Consider the following 20,743-nt stretch of genomic DNA (forward strand, 5'->3'; position numbering starts at 1 on the left):
GTATCATCTAGAAAAATGACTGTCTAAAGTAAATAAAATAGGCAACGATAATAATATAAGAGATATTCTTTCCATGCAGAAACAAAAAAAAAATAGATTGTTGAACATGAAGACCACAACATGGATCCCCCTTTAAACATAATTCCAAGTACATTTTACCCAGAAAACATATAACCACAAAATTAGTGGATAAAACTTGCCACCTCTTTCAGGTAACAGAGAACATGGGAAGAATGAGATTATAAAAAGATTCACTTTTTAATGCATAACAAAGCATTTTCTGTTGATCTTTCTCATAATTTCAATTCAATATTGACTTTGAAGTATCACAATTGCATTTACTTGAGATTTTTTATGAGAATCAACAAAAAACAATGAATTATGAATAAGAGAGGCATAATTAGAGGAAGCCAGTAGTTCAGAAATGAGTTTCATCAAAAGGGGAATAAGATTCCCAAAACCTAATGTAGCAAACAGAATAATTTCAATAGGAAATATAAAAGAATCCTGGAAAATACAGGCACTTGAAAATCTCACAATACAATTTCTTATAAATTGCCTTTCAAAATTATCTTTGAATCTAGTTCTTGGAAGCAACCTTTTCCTTAGCCTTCTGAATCTTCAAAACCTTCTTCACAATCTTTTGTTCTTCCACCAAGAAAGCTCTAATGATCCTTTAAATTAGAAGATAAATAATGTGTCAGAACTTAATCACAACGAGTCAAGAAACAACAGCATAATGAACATTAAAGTACAAAAAACACCAACCTTTCCCTCACAGCAGAACCAGATAAAACTCCGCCATAGGCACGATTCACAGTTCTACGGTTCCTGGACAATCTAGACCTCTTATACTCCGCAGGTCTCAGGTGGGGAATCTGTCCACATTTATAAAATCAAAGCATAACTATTTAAGTGAAGTATGAGTCCATAGAAATTCAAGGCAATGGAAGTCAAGTTCATGACATACAAAATGCATACATTTGAACATACTACTTACTGATCTAAGTAGATGATACCTGTAAACAAGGCTAGAGTGCATCGTATATCTCAAATAATTCACAAACATCTTGGGTTGGGGCCTAGTTTTAATTGATTGGATGATTGAATATTCAACAATACAGGGCAGCGTATCAATAATCCAAGGATTGAAACTTGACATCGTTAAATCACTCTTAACCAAAAAAACGTCCAAAAACTGTCTGGATATGCTTAACAGAACACGAACACGAACACTTGACTCAATCAATCAACACATATTACATAACCTAAACTATGTTATGAGAGCAACAAAACCACAACTTGGTAGTTAAAAATAAGAGCATACTTTTACTTCACATATTCACTGAATAAGTAAAAAATGGTGCTCGTATGAAACTGAAAAATCAAGCTTTCACTCAAAAACAACAATATTTCAGCAATTATCGCATGATTGAGAAAATGATCTTCAAAATGCATCACGTACCCCTTGGATTCTCTTTCCGGTGACAGGGCATTTTGGTCCACTCGCTCTCTTCTTGGTGGTCTGATACACTAGCTTCCCACCTAGATTTCAAATATGACACAAACCAATTAATCCGGGAATAAAAAATCATCATACAATATCAAATCTCGATTCAGCTACAAATGGGCACAAATCACTGAAGACAAACACAATCAATGCGAGCAAAATGTTAAATAAATTTACCAGGAGTTTTGACGACTCGGTGTTGATTGGATTTGGTGGAATAACTATGACGCTTCCTGTATGTCAGCCGCTGCACCATTTTTCCGTTCTGGTAGGATAATGCGAGCGCGAGAGCTGATGAAGGGAGATAGTGTTGCTGCTGCCGTAGCCCTAAATCCGACGGCTGAGATTTTTATATTTAGGAGCAGGACGTGTGGCTGAGATTGGGCTTGTACCATGAATTTTTTAAGCTTTGGTAAATTAGCCCAATTATAATTTTTGTGTTGAAATTGAGCCCATTAGAAATTAAGTTCCCAATTACACAGATCAAGTGCAGTACAGTATTAAAGCAATTATTTTTATACTTAGTCTTAAAAATGTAGCCTAAGCTCTCAAGGACAGGATTACATAGTTAGTGGTTTGATCCAAAAATGGAGCTGTCCATTAATTTATGTCTCTCTTGATCAAGAATTTAAAATTTATATATTTGGAGAAAAAGTTATCATCTTGATATTAAGTGCCTAATCTTGCTATTTGATTAAAGGACTAATCTTTCATCACTTAGCTGATTAGCTCAATGACTACGTACATAATCCAAATCTCTATAAATCAAAGTTTTTATTGTTCGAACTCTCTCCCATATTTAAAAACGACTTCTAAATGAAAAAAATAGGCATTATAATAATGTAGTAGAAACCAAAAATTAGATTGTTGAACACGGACACTACCCCTTTTGGCATAATTCCAACTACAAGAAAACATTCAGACACAAAATTGGTAGATAAAGTCATAAAACTTACCCGCTGAATTCTCTTTCCAATAACAGAACACTTAGAAGGAATGAGATTACAAAATGGGTCAGCTTTTAATAAATAACAAATCATTTTTTCGTGGATCTTTCATATAATTACAGTTTAATAGCAGTATTTATTTTTGAAGTGTCATAATTAAATATACTTAAGCTTTTTTATGAGCATCAACAAAACAATGAATTGTGAATAAGAGAAGCATAATTTGAGGAAACCAGTAGTTAATCAATGAGTTTTATGAAACAGAAGAAAGCTGAGTCATTTCAATAGGAAAAAAAGAAACCTGGAAAATACAGGCACTTCAAAATCTCACAATACAATTTCTTAATCCCTCTGATAAATTGCTTTTCAAAATTATCTTAGCCTCAAGCTTTAAATCTAGTTCTTGGAAGCAACCTTTTCCTTCGCCTTCTGAATCTTCAAAACCTTCTTCACAATCTTTTGTTCTTCCACCAAGAAAGCTCTAATGATCCTTTAAATTAGAAGATAAAATGACGTGTTACAACTTGATCACAACGAGTCAAGAAATGACAGCTTAATAGAACATTAAAGAACATAAAGCCCCAACCTTTCCCTCACAGCAGAACCAGATAAGACTCCGCCATAGGCACGATTCACAGTCCTGCGGTTCCTGGACAATCTAGACCTCTTATACTCTGCAGGTCTCAGGTGAGGAATCTGTCCACGTTTAAAACATTAAAGCATATCTATTAAAGTCGAGTAGGAAGCCAACGAAATTCAAAGCAATGAAGTACAAGGTCCTGATATACAAATGCGTACATTAGGGTCGTGTTCGGTTTCCTAGATAAAATAGTATCTAGGATTGAGTTGTGGAATTGTTTTAGTTGGAGGGGGTTGGCTACGACTAATTATCATATGATTATCTATCTAGGATTGAGTTGTAGATTCAATCTCATGAACCAAACACACTACATATTTAATCCTGAGATACAATCTTACAAACTGAACTACCTCTAGGGGGTATATCTGTCTAGATATTATAATACTCCCTCCGTCCCCTAATAGGAGTCGTTGTTTGACCGGGCACGAGTTTTAAGAAATGTAAAGAAAAGTTGGTTGAAAAAGTTAGTGGAACGTGGGACCCACTTTTTTATATTGATTTTATAATAAAATGTGAGTGGATTGAGTTAGTAGAATGTGAGACCTACTACCATTTATGGTAAAAATGAAGAGTGACTCTTAATAGGGGACGGCCTAAAAAGGAAATTAGCGACTCTTATTCGGGGACGGAGGGAGTACTAGATAACATTTGGGGTCAGGACCTAGTTTTCATTGATTGGTCGCATATTCACCAATAAAGGCCAACAGATCCAAGTAGGGATGTCAATGTAGCCCGCAACCCGTGGGTTGGCCCGAATAGCCCGCCAAATTTATAGGGTTAGGGCTGGAAATTTCTAGCCCGATAAAATTAAAACCCGATTAGCCCGCACCCGATCAACCCGCGACCCATTAGGGCTATACCCGAAAACCCGATGGGCTGGCCCGAAAACCCGATTTTATTAATATAATAATTGATAAATAAATTAAAATTTTCAAATTCACTTAAAAAAATATTTAAATTTCTAAAACATACATTAAAATTTCACAAAATATTTCAAAATTTAGTATTTGATCATGTTTATGATTGAGTTTGACAATATATCTCAAATTTATCATAATTAAATATTTTACATTTTATGAATATAACTAATTTTCATCATTATTTATTGGATTGATCGCATGTTAATCTTATCGGTAGCAACCCGATTAACCCGCTGGGCTAGCCCGAAACCCGAGCTTTTAGGGTTAGGGTTGAACTTTTACAACCCGAAAGAATTCACAACCCGATTAGCCCGCACCCGATTGACCCGCAACCCGAGTAGGGCTGGTCCGAAACCCGATGGGCCAGCCCGATTGACATCCCTAGATCCAAGCTTCAAATATTGAAACTTGACATAGTTTATAATCTCTCTTAGGCAAAAAAGGTTGAAATACTATCTGGATAGGCTTAACAGAGCTCGAATACTTGACTTAATCAATCAAAACTTATTCCTTAATCCAAAGAAAGTTATTAGGGTAATAAAACCATAAATTGGTAGCTAAGAGCATGAGCATATTTTTTGTATAATCAAGTAAAAATCGTCCTCGTGTGAAACTGCAAAATCTAGCTTTCAAGATACTACGCATCAATCCATTAAACGACACATACCCCTTGGATCCTCTTTCCAGTGATGGGGCATTTTGGTCCACTCGCTCTCTTCTTGGTGGTCTGATACACTAGCTTCCCACCTAGAATTCACATATTGTTAGAATAAAGAGAAGATTTGGAAGAATAAATTACGAATAAATTCCCTACATCAAGGGATTGATCAAATCATGTATAGAATAGGAATAATTTAGTTACCATATGAGAATGATTGTACTCGTATTTAACAGGAACGATTGAAATGAGAATAATCATCAAACTATTACACTAAAACCTTCTTTGTCGTTTATCATGGTATCAGAGCAGGCGACGATTCTGGGAGCTCAGAATCAATCTCATCATCGCTCGTAACCCTTTCCCAACCTCTTGGCCAAGAACCTGTAAAAGGTAGATATGTCAGAAACCGAAAAGGAGATAACCGGCGGCCAGAACACATCCGAAGCGGATGAATTTGCACGTCTCTTTTCAAATTTCATGCGTAAAAGCCTTATGCAAAACCAACCACCAAAAATTCACGAAACCAAACCAGAAAAAACCATATACAAAACCGATTCTCAGCCCTTGACAGTAAGGTTTAAACTCAACGGAGAGAACTATCCGGTATGGTCCATCCTGATGCACAATGAGATTAGCGGAAGGGGGGGATGGTATCTCACATCACAGGAGTCCCATCCCCACTAACGAGAACAGATCCAACGTTTACAAAATGGCAGGAAGCCGGCCATTGTGTATTTACGTGGCTGGTTCAAAACATCGAAACCAAGTTGGTCAGCCGAGTGGCTCAACAACCGACGGCGAAGCACATATGTGACAACATGGTTGTAACATACAAAAGCGGCAGAGATTCGTTACAAATATACGATCTCCACCGTAGGGCAAACACTCTAAACAGGGGAACACCACGCTAGAGGAAGTATGGAACGATCTCAACGAGATCTGGACAGCAATTGACCAGAAACTGCCCAACCGAATGAAATACCCAGAAGATATCCAGATCTACAATGAAGAAACCGAACAAGATCGACTCTATCAATTCTTTACTGCATTGGATGATAAGTACGAATTGACAAAGAGAGAGGCATTGAAGATGGAACCACTTCACTCAGCCGAGCAAGCATACAACATAGTGAAACGGCAGGATATCCGATCAGAAATCCTCCGCCCTATAGACGGAAAACCCCCAGGAGACGGGATCGGAGCAGGGTTGTTCACGGCGAGAAGGTCGAATCACTCGACCGCTCCACGCCGCGGCGGCAGTAGCGGAAACGGGGGATGGAACCAGCGGCCCTCCGATGAACGGAGAACGGATGAAGATCGGTCCAAATTGGTGTGTACAAATTGTGGAAAACGCAAGCACGCAAGAGAGCAATACTTTGAATTGGTGGGGTATCCGGACTGGTGGGAGTCGAAGCATAAACCGGCTGCAACTCGACCACCGTGGAGCAAAGGCCACGCCGCCACAGCCGTTGGAATGGAGGGAGGAACAGCGAACCTTACCGCCACCGAGGACAACCGTGACACGGCCGCTCATGCTCGGGGCAACGAGCAGCTGATCGGCGCACCACCAAGAACAGCCGGAATCGCGCAATTCGCCATTGAAGGAACCCGATCAGAAGGAGATGAGATGAGTGAGACGACGGGAGGTAACGCAGTATTAGGGTTAGGTTTACAACCTAACCCTCAGCCTTTCATATCTTTAGGAAATATACCCCATATTGAAAATTATTTCATTTATGCCCCAAGTAATTCCCAAAATCCTAAAGTAAACCCCAACTTTTTTGAAAACTATACATCAGCCCCAATTGAATGTAAAAATAGTTTTCAAGCCCTAGAAAATTTTGGGACAGTGTGCGCTATGTCTGCAGCTATCGAAAAAATCAATAGGTGGATTTTTTATTGCGGGGCTACTGACACGACGACTTATGATGAGTCGGATATTACTAAAATTCATAAGCCTCATTTATCTCATATTCAAACTGCTAGTAGGGAATTTACGGTTGTAAAAGGGGCAGAGACTGTGAAGATTTCTCCAACTTTAGAATTATCTAATTGTTTGCATGTTCCTTCACTTTCCCACAAATTATTGTCAATCAATCATGTGACTCGGGAATTAAATTGCACATAGCTAATACAACCGAATTTCTATCTACAGCAGGATATCAGGACCGGAGAGATTATTGGGCGTGGCAATGAAAGTAACGAGCTGTACTACGTGGATGAGATAGTCCAAAAAGGAGTTGCCATGCTAACTCACGGGTCTGCTGATAGGGAAGCTTGCCTTTGGCACCGACGCTTAGGACATCATTCTTCGGGTTATTTAAAAATGATATTTCCTAATATTACTCCAAAATCGAGCATATATTGTGAAACTTGTGTTTTGGCTAAAAGCCATAGAAATTCATATCCTTTGAGTAATTCTCGTACTGAAACCATTTTTGATTTAATACATTCCGATGTTTGGGGGCCCGCACCAGTAATTGGGGGATAAGGCTTTAGATATTTTCTTATCTTTGTCGATGATTGTACCCGTATGACTTGGGTATACTTTATGAAGCATAAATCTGAAGTTTTCGAACACTTTGTCCACTTCTATAACCTTGTCCAAACACAATACCAAAAACCCATCAAAATCCTTCGATCCGATAATGGAGGGGAGTTCCTCAATTCCAAAATGAAACAGTTCATCCTAGAAAAGGGAATGATACAACAAAATGGGGCAACCAAAAGTACTCTTGCCACTGTCAATGAGATTACTGGATGTAAGTACTCTTGCCACTGTCAATGAGATTACTGGATCTAATATTGTGGATGAGACTCAGGGGGAGAATAGTGATCAACCTGAAGAAGTTGAAACAGATGACATTGAGGGGATTGATCCTGACACTGGAAGATACATACTACCTCCAAGGGCAAACAGAGGAGTACCACCAAAAAGGTACTCTCCAGAAAGAATCAACAGAAAGGCAAGATACTCTATTGCGAACTTGGCAAAAGGCCACCTAACTGAAATGGCTCAGGCTTTTGAGGAAGCACTCTACGATGAGGAGGAGATCCCACAGTCAGCAGATGAGGCGATGAAGAACAAACATTGGAGAGAAGCCATGAAAAAGGAGATAGATGCCTTAATGCGTAATCACACTTGGGACAAGTGTATACTACCCGAAGAAAAGAAGCCAGTTGGGTGTAAGATGGGTGTTCACCATTAAGCGGAGACCGGATGGAAGTATTGAACGGTATAAAGCTCGGCTGGTGGCTAAAGGGTACACTCAGACTTATGGAATAGACTACTCATAAACTTTTTCTCCGGTAGCCAAGATGGATACGGTCCGAGTACTACTTTCTATTGCTGCCAATCGAGATTGGCCACTATACCAGTTCGACGTCTCAAATGCCTTTCTTCATGGCGAGTTGAAGAAAGAAATATACATGGAGGCACCACCAGGCTTCTCTGATGAGTTCAAGGCAGGTGAAGGATGCAGATTGAGGAAAACTCTTTATGGGCTGAGGCAATTACCGAGAGTCTGGTTTGGAAGATTTGCAGGCGCAATGAAGAGCTATGGATACAGACAAAGCAACTCAGATCATACACTATTCCTGAAAAAGCACAAGGGAAAGACTATCTGTTTAATTGTGTACGTTGATGACATGATTATTACAGGTGATGATGGGGAGGAGATTAAGAGTTTGAAGGAAAAGCTTTTCGGGGAATTTGAGATGAAGGATTTAGGTGATCTTAAGTACTTCTTGGAGATTGAAGTTCTTCACTCACCAAGAGGGATATTTTTGAGACAGAAGAAGTACATCTTGGACATCTTAGCAGAGACAGACCTACTAGAGTGTAAACCAGTGAGACCCCGATTGTGCAAAACCATGGCTTAAAGATACAAGATGGAGCGAGGCAACAGATTGAGGGCGATATCAGCGATTGGTTGGGAGACTCATCTATATATCTCATACTAGACCTGATATTGCTTATGCTGTAGGGGTGGTAAGCCAATTTATGCATCAACCACAGGCCGAACATTTAGAAACTGCACTAAGGATAGTTCGATATTTGAATGGAACCGTTGGACATGGAATAGTATTCAAGAAAAATGGAGGCTTAGAAATTCATGGATATACTGATGCAGATTGGGCAGGTAATCCAGTGGATAGAAGGTCGACCTCAGGCTACTTCACGTTCGTTGGAGGAAACTTGGTAACTTGGAAAAGTAAGAAGCAGAAGGTGGTAACTCTGTCTAATGTCTAATGCAGAGGCAGAATTCAGAGGAATCAAGAGTGGTCTGACTGAGATCATGTGGCTAAGAAAGTTGATGACAGAGATTGATTCTATTCCAAGCAAGAGTCAGTTATACTGCAATAACAAGGCAGTCATAAGCATTTTAGAGAATCCAGTGCAACATGATCGGACGAAGCACGTTGAAGTGGATAGACACTTCATCAAGGAAAAGATTGAAGAATGAGTGGTCGAATTTCCATTTGTGCGTTCTGAAGATCAATTGGCAGATATATTAACCAAGGCGGTTAGCTCAAAGTGTCTTGAAGAGGTTCTTGACAAATTGAGTATCGGGGATCTCACTGCTGAGGGGAGTGTTAGAATAAAGAGAAGATTTGGAAGAATAAATTAATTATCAATTCCCTACATCAAGGGATTGATCAATTCATGTATAGAATATGAATAATTTAGTTATCATATGATAATGATTGTACTCCTATTTAACCGGAACGATTGGAATGAGAATAATCATCAAACTATTACACCAAAACCTTCTTTGCCGTTTATCACATATGACACACAATCCATCACTCGCGCGCTAAAACCAATCGATTCGGGGAGAAAAATCATCATACAATATCAAATCAGAAATCAAATTAGAACAAACACAACCAATTCGAGCAAAATGCTAAGTAAATTTACCGGGAGTTTTGACGACGCGGTGTTGATTGGATTTGGTGGCATAGCTATGCCGCTTCCTGTATGTCAGCCGCTGCACCATTTTACCGACTGGGGTTTGGATGGGAGAATGTGAGCGCGAGAACTGGTGAATTGGGGGGGAGCGTTGCTGCTGTCGTAGCCCTAAATCTGACGGTGGATATTTATATTTAGGGGGTGTTCGGTTGACAAGATTAAATCTCATGATTAAATATGTATCATGTTTGGTTCATAAGATTGAACCCTTCAACTTAATCTTAGATGGATAGTCTCATGATAATTAGTCATTGCCTCCCCCCTCCAACTAAAATAATCCCACAACTTAATCCTAGATGAATAGTCTCATGATATTAGTCATGGTCCGAACGCCACCTTAGGAGGACTGCGGATGAGATGGGCTTCTGTATATGCCTCGTAAATTAGCCCGATTGAAATATTTTCGTTGGAATTCAGCTCATTATTATGTTTTCAACTTAGTACTCCGATGAAATATAGCAATCCTAATTTAAAATATCAGGACTAGGTTTTTACTTTTTACCTATGAAATAGTCCAGAATAAAATGAAAATAGAGACAGAAAGAGTTGTAAAGGAGTCCAACTCGAAAAAATTGTGCGACAAGAGTATGAGAAAAAAATTAATGATTTGCGTGTTATTAGTTGAAGATGAAAAAATAGAAGTGACACGAGTGTGGGTAAAAATAGTACTCTCTCCGTTATTTGTTATTTGGGTTACTTCTCATTTTGCACTCGTTTGAGAAAATGATACTCCATCCATTTCAAGATAAATGAAACACTTCTTTTGGACACGAGATTTAAGAAATTGATATTTAAAGAATTAAAGTAGAGAGAGTAAAGTATATGAGAGTGAAAAAGTAGAGAAGTAAAAGAGAATAAAGTAGTGGATAATAAAGTAAGAGAGATGAGTTTTTGCTAAAAATGGAAATGACTCACTTATAGTGTGATATCCGAAAAAGGAAAATGACTCGCTTATCTTAGGACAGAGAGAGTAGTAATAAATACTCTATTTGTTCAACAGTAGTTGAATGTTGAGTCATTTTTCATTTCGGGACGTTCCATCATAATAGAGTCATTTCCCTATTTAGCAAATTTTTTTTTCATTTTAACTATTTATTACTATAAATTCCTAAAATAAGTGAAAAAAAAGTAACTCAAGAAAGAAAGGAAGAAGTAGTAATTTATTCATATACTAAATACCCTACTGAAGATTATATATATATGGTGGCGTTCGGTTGCCATGACTAATATCATGAAATTATCCATCTAGGATTAAGTTGTGGGATTATTTTAGTTGGAGGGGGGAAGCTATGACTAATTATCATGAGATTATCAATATAGGATTAAGTTGAAGGTTTCAATCTTATGAACCAAACATGATACATATTTAATCATGAGATTTAATCTTGTCAACCGAACACCCGATAGTGTATACTTTTAGCAGCACCAACAAGTTTAGTACTATTATTCAATATTGAAAGCGAAAGTCGTATTTATAATGATTGAAAATTATGTTCTAACATTCCCAACCCACAAAATTTCACTATATTTTAGTATTTAGTATTTAGTATTTATGCCTGCCGCCACACCCACCTAGTCCTATTTCGGCAATATACAGTTGTAAAGCTAGTATAAAAAATTGTTATCAATTACGGAAAATTGTTACTTCAGTGGAATGAAATAATCATACTATAAAGCAACTAAAAGAATATAACTAAGTGAATCAAAATACATAGTTTCCAAGTCTTGGACAATTGAGTTACTATAGTACTGGAAAATTGTCACTTTTTTATATTTCATGTTAAGTTGATTAAAACTCAATATGTAAAGCTATATGAATAAACAAATAATAAATTGTACTGAAATATACTCTTACAAAAATTGAACAAGTTAAGCAACAAATTAACTGTTTTCAATTGTTAATAAAGGATCGTTTTCGTTCATCTCATGGTGCCTTTTTGCTGGTTTTGAATGAACTTTTGACTTGTATTTAATTAGTAGGGGTAGAGGAAAACGAGTTTGGGGAATGATTCATATTTTTATATGTTAATCATCTCTTTTGCTGGTGAAAGAATGTTGGAGTTTAGCTATTCAATTACTCGAAAATGATCGTGTAGCTCATTAGAAAAGCTCGAAACAGGGGAAATTTTTTTTAAAAAAAAAACAGAGACAACTTATTTGGACAACCATAGTTTATAATTTAATTTTATATTTATTTGGGGTTGAAAATTACGTGCAAGTCTACTCAAGTTTAAATATTGATTGTCACATGATCAGTACAATGTGTAATACGTATACACTACTAACTAAATCCTTGAAAAATGGTTGAATTAAAATGAAATATGACAAAATAGGTGAGCAAGATTTGAAAGAGAAATTCGATCTATTGAAAATATACATATGATTGTAATTTCTTGTGTATTGATATCACACGGCTAATGCCTAGTTATAGGACAATTTACATTGTATTTTTGGTAGTAAATATTCTAATTCTAGACTATGTAATGGTGTATCAATTACACATTAATTGAGTATCAATCATGCACTAATTGCATATTTCCTTGCCTTATTCTCCTTTAGGTAAGTTTTCGTGACACTCCCCCTCAAGTTGAGCAACGGCATCTCCGATGCTTAACTTGCTCAAGACTTCCTTGAATATCTTGGGATTTACTGTCTTGGTAAGAATGTCTGCGAGTTGATTTTCCGATCTGACAAATGGAAATTCTACAATCCCTCCTTCGATCTTTTCTTTGATAGAGTGACGATCCATTTCCACGTGTTTCGTTCTATCATGCTGAACCGGGTTCTCGGAGATGCTGATCGCTGCCTAGTTGTCGCAGAATAGTTGACTTCTTCTCTTAGGAGGAAGACCAATCTCAGTGAGTAAAAGCCTCAGCCACATAACCTCTATTAGACCACTCTTGATTCCTCGGAATTCAGCCTCGGCACTTGATAGTGCTACCACCTTCTGTTTTTTGCTTTTCCAAGTGACTAAATTTCCTCCAACAAAGGTAAAGTATCCTCCAGTAGATTTCCGGTCTATCGGGTTGCTTGCCCAGTCAGCATCGGTGTATCCATCCACTTCAAGATCATCATTCTTCCTTAGCAAGACTCCATGACCAGCAGTCCCCTTCAAATATCTAACCACCCCTAGTGTTGCATTCATGTGATGTTCTTGAGGTTTGTGCATGAACTGGCTTATGACTCCTACTGCATAGGATATGTCTGGCCTTGTGTGGGCGAGATATATTAGCTTACCGACCAGCCGCTCATATTCTTCTCGATTGGCGAGTTTTGCTCCATCTTCAAATCTCAGTCCATGGTTCACCATGAGTGGTATATCTGCCGGTTTGCAGTCGAGGAGCCCGGTCTCTGCGAGGAGATCCAACACATACTTTTTCTGTCGCAGGAATATCCCTTCTCTGGATCGAAGCACTTCAATCCCTAAGAAGTATTTTAGAGCTCCCAGATCCTTCATCTCGAATTCCTGGAATAAGTTTTTCTTCAAATCCTCGATTTCTTCTTCATCATCCCCCGTTATGATCATGTCATCCACATAGATGATTAGACATGCCATCCGGTCACCTCTTCTTTTTTATGAACAAAGTGTGGTATGATTGGCTCTGAGAGTATCCATACTTGTTCATGGCTTGTGAGAATCTCTCAAACCATACTCTAGGGGACTGTTTTAGTCCATATAGAGTTTTCTTCAACCTGCACACCTGCCCTTTTCTGAACTCCTCCGAGTATCCTGGAGGAGTTTCCATGTACACTTCTTCGTCTTTCTTTATTTCTCCATGTAGGAAGGCATTTGTTACGTCGAACTGATGCAGCTTCCAATCCTTGCAGGCAACCACTGAGAGCAAGGTTCTGACTGTATTCATCTTTGCCACTGGAGAGAAGGTTTCCTCATAGTCAATCCCATAGGTTTGAGTGTACCCTTTTGCCACCAACCGTGCCCTGTACCTCTCGATAGATCCGTCTGCCCGCCGTTTGATGGTGAACACCCATCGGCACCCTACTGGTTTCTTTCCTTCTGGTAGGCTACATTTTTCCCAAGTATTGTTCCTAAGAAGTGCATCCATCTCCTTTTTCATTGCCTCTCGCCAGTGCTGATGTTTCATTGCTTCCTCAGCCGATCGTGGAAGATCCTCTTCATACAAGGCTACTTCAAAAGCTCGAGCCATCTCAGTTAGGTGTCCAACCGAGAGGTTTGCCATAGAGTACTTTGTTTTGCGTCCCTTCCAGTCAGGTGAGTATCTTTTTGGCGGTACACCCCTTGTGCTTCTTGGCGGTAGCTCAAACATTTGGCCACTCGTACTTGTCTCATTTTCCTGTCTCAAATGGTCAGTATTAAGCTCAGCTGTGGAATTATTCTCAGGGCTACTAACCTCAGGAATCGCAGGCGGTTCTGACGGCGAGGCTAGTTCACTGCTTTCACAAGGCTGATCATGGGATGAAGACGGCCCGGTAGTACCGCAGCTCGCATCGTCTGTTGGACCACCTTCTGTCACAGGACTTGGCGATGGCAGTAGGCAAGGAAGTGGTTGGTCTAGACTTGGGCTAGGGGGCCAACTTAGCGGGTCACTAGCGGGTTCTGAACCCTTTTCCTCCCCCTGACTGCTAAGTTGGTTATAAAAATATTCATTTTCTACAAAGTCACAGTTCATGGTAACGTACAGACGCTTTGTTTTATGGTCGTATCACCGATATCCTTTCTGATCCCTCCCATATCCTACGAAGACACACTTAATTGAACATGAGGAGAATTTCGTTCGATCATGTTTTGGTATATGGACAAAGACAGAGCACCCGAAAATTCTGGGGTCTAATGTAAGTGGTGGTGGGATCTGGTTTTGTGTAGAGAAAGCATCGAAAGGAGTTTTGAAGTTTAGGATATGGGTGGGTAACCGATTGAGTAGGTATACTGAGGTAGCTACGGCTTCTGGCCAAAAGGTTTTCGGGACATGTGAGTCGATTAGAATGGCTCTAGTCATTTCTAGAATTTTCCTGTTTTTTCGCTCAGCGACCCCATTTTGCTCGGGAGTATTGGACACGTAGTTTGATGTACTAACCCTTGTTCAGCAAAAAACTGTTGCATTCGTGAGTTAACAAATTCCTCCCCGTTGTCTGACCTAAGGACTTTGATTTTTTTGTTATACTGAGTGTGCACCATATTGTAGAACAAGGTAAATTTGTCAAAAACATCAGATTTGGATTTCAATAAATATACCCATGTTAAACGCGTGCAATCATCGATAAATAACAAAAAATACTTAAATCCAATGCTACCCAAAACAGGTGCTGGGCCCCAAACGTCAAAGTGAATCAAAGAGAAAGTAGTGTCCATACGAGAGTTGTTGAGCTTATATGAGTGTCTATGGCTCTTAGCAAAAAAACAAGTATCATAATTGAAAGAAAACTGATTACTGGCTAAATTGGGAAAAAGCATACGCATGTATCCTATGAAGGGATGTCCTAACCAGCGATGCCAAAGCCAACCCTGTGATTCTGTTGGTCCGTGAGTCAGCATCGCAGCACCGGGTTGGGCCATCTTGTCCACATAATACAGTCCTTGTTGTTCAGTGCCATGCCCAACTGTCGCCCCCGTCTTGATATCCTGTAGGATACACAAATTTGGCTCCATTAGAAGTTTACACTTTAATTCTCTAGTTACATGACTAACTGAGAGTAATTTGTGTGCCAACAACGGCACATATAGGCAATTTGAGATTTGTAGTGTTGGAGTGATCTTGATTGTGCCTGCCCCTTGGACTGGAATTATACTTCCATTTGCTGTCTGAACATACTTCTTATGTGGAACAGAAATATTAGTAAAATCAGTGAGTTCATAAGACATAGTATCAGTAGCACCACAATCAAATATCCATTCATCATGTTTAGGTCGATTTTCGGACATCGATGAGTGTGCAAGGGCCTGGAATTTATTGTGGCAAGGGATATTGGGGGTTAATTTCCAATTCTAGGGTATTTGGGGTTGTATTTGCAAAAGTACAGAAACTGCTGGGTGCCTTTGAGTAATTTTCAGAAGTGTGTGAGTGTTTTGTGATGGAGGCTATTTTTCCGGGGTCAAATTGAGAATACCGAGAGTTGGGAGGACTATTTTTGGGTTTATGGGGCTGTAGGGACTGATTTCCAATTTTAACACAATTAGAGCATAAAATCGAGAATCGGCTACCTCCTTCACAAACCCTAGCCGCCGATGCCCTAGCGAGCTCGTCGCCGGCGGGTGTCGCTCCTCCGTCGGCCGCCTCCCGCCTTGCTGTGCTGGTGCTACCCACTGGAGTTCCGGTGTCGGCAGCCCGGTCGGCGATGGCGATCGCTGCTCTTCCTCCGCCATTTCTGTTCAACGCCCGCGCCGCCCTTGCCTTCTTCATATCATCCCACCAATCGGGAAATCCGATGAGGTGAAAGCATCCTTCTTTTGTGTGTTTCCTCCCGCCGCAGTGGGAACACATTAATCGGCTTCTGTCCTCGTCGGGCCATCGGTTCCACGGTCGATTGGTGGTGTTAGGCGGCTGGTTGGGGCGTCCTCGGTCGATTTCCGTGAGGCCGGAGCCTATTCCGTCCTTCACTGCTCCTCCAGTCCCGACGCCAAGGATGGCGTCGTTGTTCGATTCACGGTGAACAATTCCGTAAGCCTCGGGCGCCGTTGGTAAAGGGTCGCGCCTGATTATCTCCTTCTTTATCGCATCATATTTGTCATCCAATGCAGTGAGAAATTGGTATAATCGTTGTGTCTGCTTGTCCATCGGTTTTACCTCCCGTCGATCGATTGATATCCACAGCCCTTGGAATTTATTCCATAGGGCTTCGAGTAAGGTTCCTTCTTGTCTGACTGTGTTGGTTTGCCGATGTAGGTCGTAAATCTGGAGCGGGTCACCCCCGCTGCCATATGTGACGGCGAGACCTTCCCATAGGTCATATGTCGTCTCATATTGCGAGACTTCGTTAACCAGGTCTGTCTCGATGTTGTTGATTATCCAAATGAACACGCAGTGATCGCGTTGTTGTCATTTTGGGAAAAACAGATCCGATCGGGCTGGGGGAGTTGTAACTCCATCTATGTGAGATGACAACCCCTTTCCCCCGATTTCGCGATCCATCAGGTTGGACCAGAGAGGGTAGTTCTCTCCATTCAGCTTCGGTTTGACTGTGATATCGCCCAATGATTCTGGGTGATGAGGGTGGTGAGTTGTTGATGCTGTGTTGTATTTTGGTGATTCAGAGGCCGATTTGAGGCTATTCTGTTTCAAGAATTCCGCGAATTGCGCGGCTAATTCGGGTGGAAACACCATCATATTTTGGGTGGATGTTTCGGTGGTTTCATTGTTGCCGGAGTTGTTCTCCGCGTGCGACATGTCTGATAGTGCCGCCGGTTTTGGGAAAGGTCTATGGATGATGATGAGAATTCTTTGAATCCTTACCCGCTCTGATACCATATTGAAAATATAGAGATGATTGTAATTTCTTGTGTATTGATATCACACGGCTAATGCCTAGTTATAGGACAATTTACATTGTATTTTTGGTAGTAAATATTCTAATTCTAGGCTATGTAATGGTGTATCAATTACACCTTAATTGAGTATCAATCATGCACTAATTACATATTTCCTTGCCTTATTCTCCTTTAGGTAAGTTTTCGTGACACGATCTTCTTTTCCATGCAAATAAAATTCAAGATGTAGATACAAGAAATTGACCAAACAACTTTACTAACAATTAAAGTATTGTCATACCAAAATATTTATTGTGGTATTTATGATTCACAACTATATCACCCGATTCCAACAGAGAAATATTCTCAATTTAGTTTTTCATTTTTCAAAATTATAGAATATCGGTACATTTATAAGGTGTATGAGAAGATAAAATAAAATAAGAGTGAAAATGAAATTAATTAGTGAATAACGACAATACACAGCGTTAATGAAGTAAAAAACTCTTTCCATTTCCGCCGTTGATGTTCTTGTTGTTGTGCATCCACACCTTGAGCACTCCTCTAGCGACGCCGACGTCGAGGCAGAACTCCTCCACCGCTGCCTCGTCGCACCTCTGCATTTTCCAGCCGAGCTTCTCGGAGAAGGAATGCATCCTCTCCTTCTGCTCCTGGCTGAATTTCGTCCTCGACCGCTTTCTTCCCACGTCTTTAACAGTGGTGCGTTGAGGCTGTCCGAAATTGAGGATGGCGCGGCGGTGGAAGTTGCGGTGGCAGCCGCAGGCGGCGCATATCAGTGAGATAAGGACGGGCGGCATCGGCATGTACTCTCCGCAGCCGTCTACTGCGTGGCCACCTATTTTGGCTGCGTGATTCTTCATACATTCTTTGAACGCCGGCGGCTGGTGGTGGTTCTTGATGGATGGAGTGGGCGTGTGCGGTGGGGTGTCGGCTTCGGTTTCTTCGCCACTTTTAGTGGGGATTAAGTCAAGGTCCATTGCTAATTTGTGTGTGTGTGTGTGTGTGTTTGTGAGAGAGAGAGAGAGATTTTACAAAAATAGCAATAAAAATGTATTATGGGAGGTGTGGTGGAGGATGGAAGAATATGTGACCTATATATTGAAGAATAAGTATAGGTCCATTGCTATTTGCTAATTAAGTGTATTTTTTAATACAACTAAGAGTGTCTTTACGCACAAGAGATAATCCCCAACCCCTCTTAATTTTTTAAGCACAGAGAAGATAAACGATCAATAAAAAAGGCCACTAATAGTTTCTCTACTATTAATCAAATCAAAATTTTGTAGTATGAATTCTTTTAATTATGAAGAAACAATTAGGGATCGAAAAATGGTATAATATTATTGCTTAAATGATATGTGCAGAGATTACATTCTTATAGGTAAGATTACAATTTTCATATGGTAATTACAATCTCCTAATTTTGGAATATGATCAATTTGAGATCAATTAGAAATCAATCACATTAACTCCTTGATTTCTTTCCAACACTCCCCCTCAAGTTAAGCAACGGGATTCCCGATACTTAACTTGCTTAGTACTTCTCTGAATAACTTTGCGTTCACAGCTTTGGTTAGGATATCTGCCAGTTGATCTTCTGATCTTACATATGGGAAATCAACGATCTTGGCTTCAAGCTTCTCTTTGATGAAATGTCTGTCGACCTCCACATGTTTGGTTCTATCATGCTGAACTGGATTTTCGGAGATGCTAATTGCAGCCTTGTTATCACAGAACAGTCTGCATGGTTTAGACATATGAAATTTAAGCTCCGTCATGAGTCTTCTCAGCCATAATATCTCAGTGAGACCACTCTTGATCCCACGGAACTCTGCTTCAGCACTAGATAGTGATACTACCTTCTGCTTTTTGCTCCTCCAAGTAACAAGGTTTCCTCCTACTAACGTAAAGTATCCTGCCGTGGACTTTCGGTCATTTGGGTTTCCTGCCCAGTCTGCATCAGTAAATCCATTGATCTCCAAGTGTCCATGTTTTTCAAATAATACCCCATACTCTGCAGTGCCTTTCAAGTATCGAACAATGCGTAGAACTGCTTCCCAGTGATCCTCTTGCGGTGAGTGCATAAACTGGCTTACAATTCCCACGGCATATGCTATGTCAGGTCTGGTATGGGAAAGGTAAATAAGTTTCCCCACCAATCTCTGGTATCTTCCTCTGTCTGTGAGTTTTGCCCCTTCCACCATCTGCAGTCCATGATTCTGTATCATCGGGGTGTCTGCTGGCTTGCAGTCTACCATGCCCACTTCTGCTAGGAGGTCAAGGACATATTTTCTTTGATTGATGAAGATCCCTTTTTCTGATCTCAAAACCTCAATTCCCAAGAAGTATTTGAGCGGGCCTAGGTCTTTCATTTCAAATTCTTTGAACAGGTTTTTCCTCAATTCGCCAATTTCTTCCTCATCGTCTCCTGTGATGATCATGTCGTCGACGTAGACAATAAGGCATGTGATTTTTCCATTTTTCTTCTTGAGGAATAGCGTGTGATCTGAGTTACTCTGCACGTAGTCGTATTTCTTCATCACTTCAGTGAATCGACTGAACCAAGCTCTGGGGGACTGTTTCAGTCCATATAACGTTCTCTGGAGCTTGCATACTTCCCCGGGTTGAAACTCATCTGAAAGACCTGCTGGGGGATCCATGTATACTGGCTTAGGTAGTTCTCCATGTAGAAAGGCATTGGTCACATCGAACTGGTAGAGTGGCCATTCCTTATTTGCAGCGATCGAGAATAACACTCTAACCGTGTTGATCTTCGCTACAGGTGAGAAAGTCTCTGCATAATCGACCCCGTATGTCTGAGTATACCCCTTTGCTACAAGTCGTGCCTTATACCTCTCAATTGAGCCATCTGGTCTTCGTTTGATGGTGAACACCCACCTGCACCCTACGGCTTTGACCCCTTCTGGTAGCCTTCCTTTCACCCACGTATTATTTTTCATCAATGCTCTCATCTCTGTAAGCATAGCCTCTTTCCAGTGTGTGTGCTTCATCGCTTCCTCGGCAGTTCGTGGGATCTCCTCTTCCTCATAAAGCGCCGCTTGGAATGCTCGTGCCATCTTACTCAGATTTCCTTGGACAAAGTTTGCAACTCCATATCTACTCTTAGCACCGATTCTGTCAGGAGAATATCTTTTTGGGGGAATGCCTCGGGTACTCCGTGGAGGAAGCACATATCTCCCCGTGTCCCCGTCAACGGTGTTGTTTTCTTCTTCTGCAGTGTTAGTATCAACTACAGTACTCTCTTCAGGGATAGATACGGGGCATACCTGGGATACTGGTCGAGGTCGATCGAGGGGTGGTTGAGTAGACTCTGATGGAGAGGCGTGCTCTGCGGCAGTGACCGCAATAGTCTCTGTTGGTTCCTCAATTGAAGGACTTGGAGGTGACACAAACCAACTTAGACAGTCCCCATGATTAGTTTCAGGATTTTTCTCCCCCTGGCTGCTAAGGTGGTGTGGGTAAAAGAATTCTGTTTCCAAAAAATTGCAATTTATGGTGGTGATGATTTTCTTAGTATTCGGATCATAGCATCGATACCCCTTTTGGTTTACCCCGTATCCCACAAAGACACATTTGGAAGCACATGGTGAGAATTTGGTTCTTTCATGTT

At 40.4% G+C, this 20,743-nt stretch overlaps 3 protein-coding genes across 3 annotated transcripts; all 3 read right to left on the reverse strand.

The window, feature by feature from the left end:
- Positions 1–414: 414 nt before the first annotated feature.
- On the reverse strand, positions 415–1,845 carry LOC121794826 (60S ribosomal protein L34-like). The gene is made up of 4 exons (XM_042193179.1): positions 1,688–1,845; positions 1,466–1,545; positions 769–878; positions 415–674 (listed from the first exon to the last, which is right to left on the reverse strand). The coding sequence occupies exons 1-4, from the start codon at positions 1,764–1,766 to the stop codon at positions 581–583; spliced, it is 363 nt and encodes a 120-aa protein (XP_042049113.1). The 5' UTR covers positions 1,767–1,845; the 3' UTR covers positions 415–580.
- Positions 1,846–2,696: 851 nt separating this feature from the next.
- Positions 2,697–9,683, reverse strand: LOC121794827 (60S ribosomal protein L34-like). The gene is made up of 4 exons (XM_042193181.1): positions 9,600–9,683; positions 4,685–4,764; positions 3,044–3,153; positions 2,697–2,947 (listed from the first exon to the last, which is right to left on the reverse strand). Exons 1-4 carry the CDS (start codon positions 9,676–9,678, stop codon positions 2,854–2,856), a joined length of 363 nt encoding a protein of 120 aa, XP_042049115.1. The 5' UTR covers positions 9,679–9,683; the 3' UTR covers positions 2,697–2,853.
- Positions 9,684–17,522: 7,839 nt separating this feature from the next.
- Positions 17,523–18,161, reverse strand: LOC121794694 (zinc-finger homeodomain protein 10-like). Its single transcript, XM_042192974.1, has one exon. The coding sequence runs from the start codon at positions 18,087–18,089 to the stop codon at positions 17,580–17,582; it is 510 nt and encodes a 169-aa protein (XP_042048908.1). The 5' UTR covers positions 18,090–18,161; the 3' UTR covers positions 17,523–17,579.
- Between the last annotated feature and the right edge of the window lie 2,582 nt (positions 18,162–20,743).

Source organism: Salvia splendens, chromosome 3 (genome assembly GCF_004379255.2).
Source record: "Salvia splendens isolate huo1 chromosome 3, SspV2, whole genome shotgun sequence".
NCBI classification, from domain to species: Eukaryota; Viridiplantae; Streptophyta; class Magnoliopsida; order Lamiales; family Lamiaceae; genus Salvia; species Salvia splendens.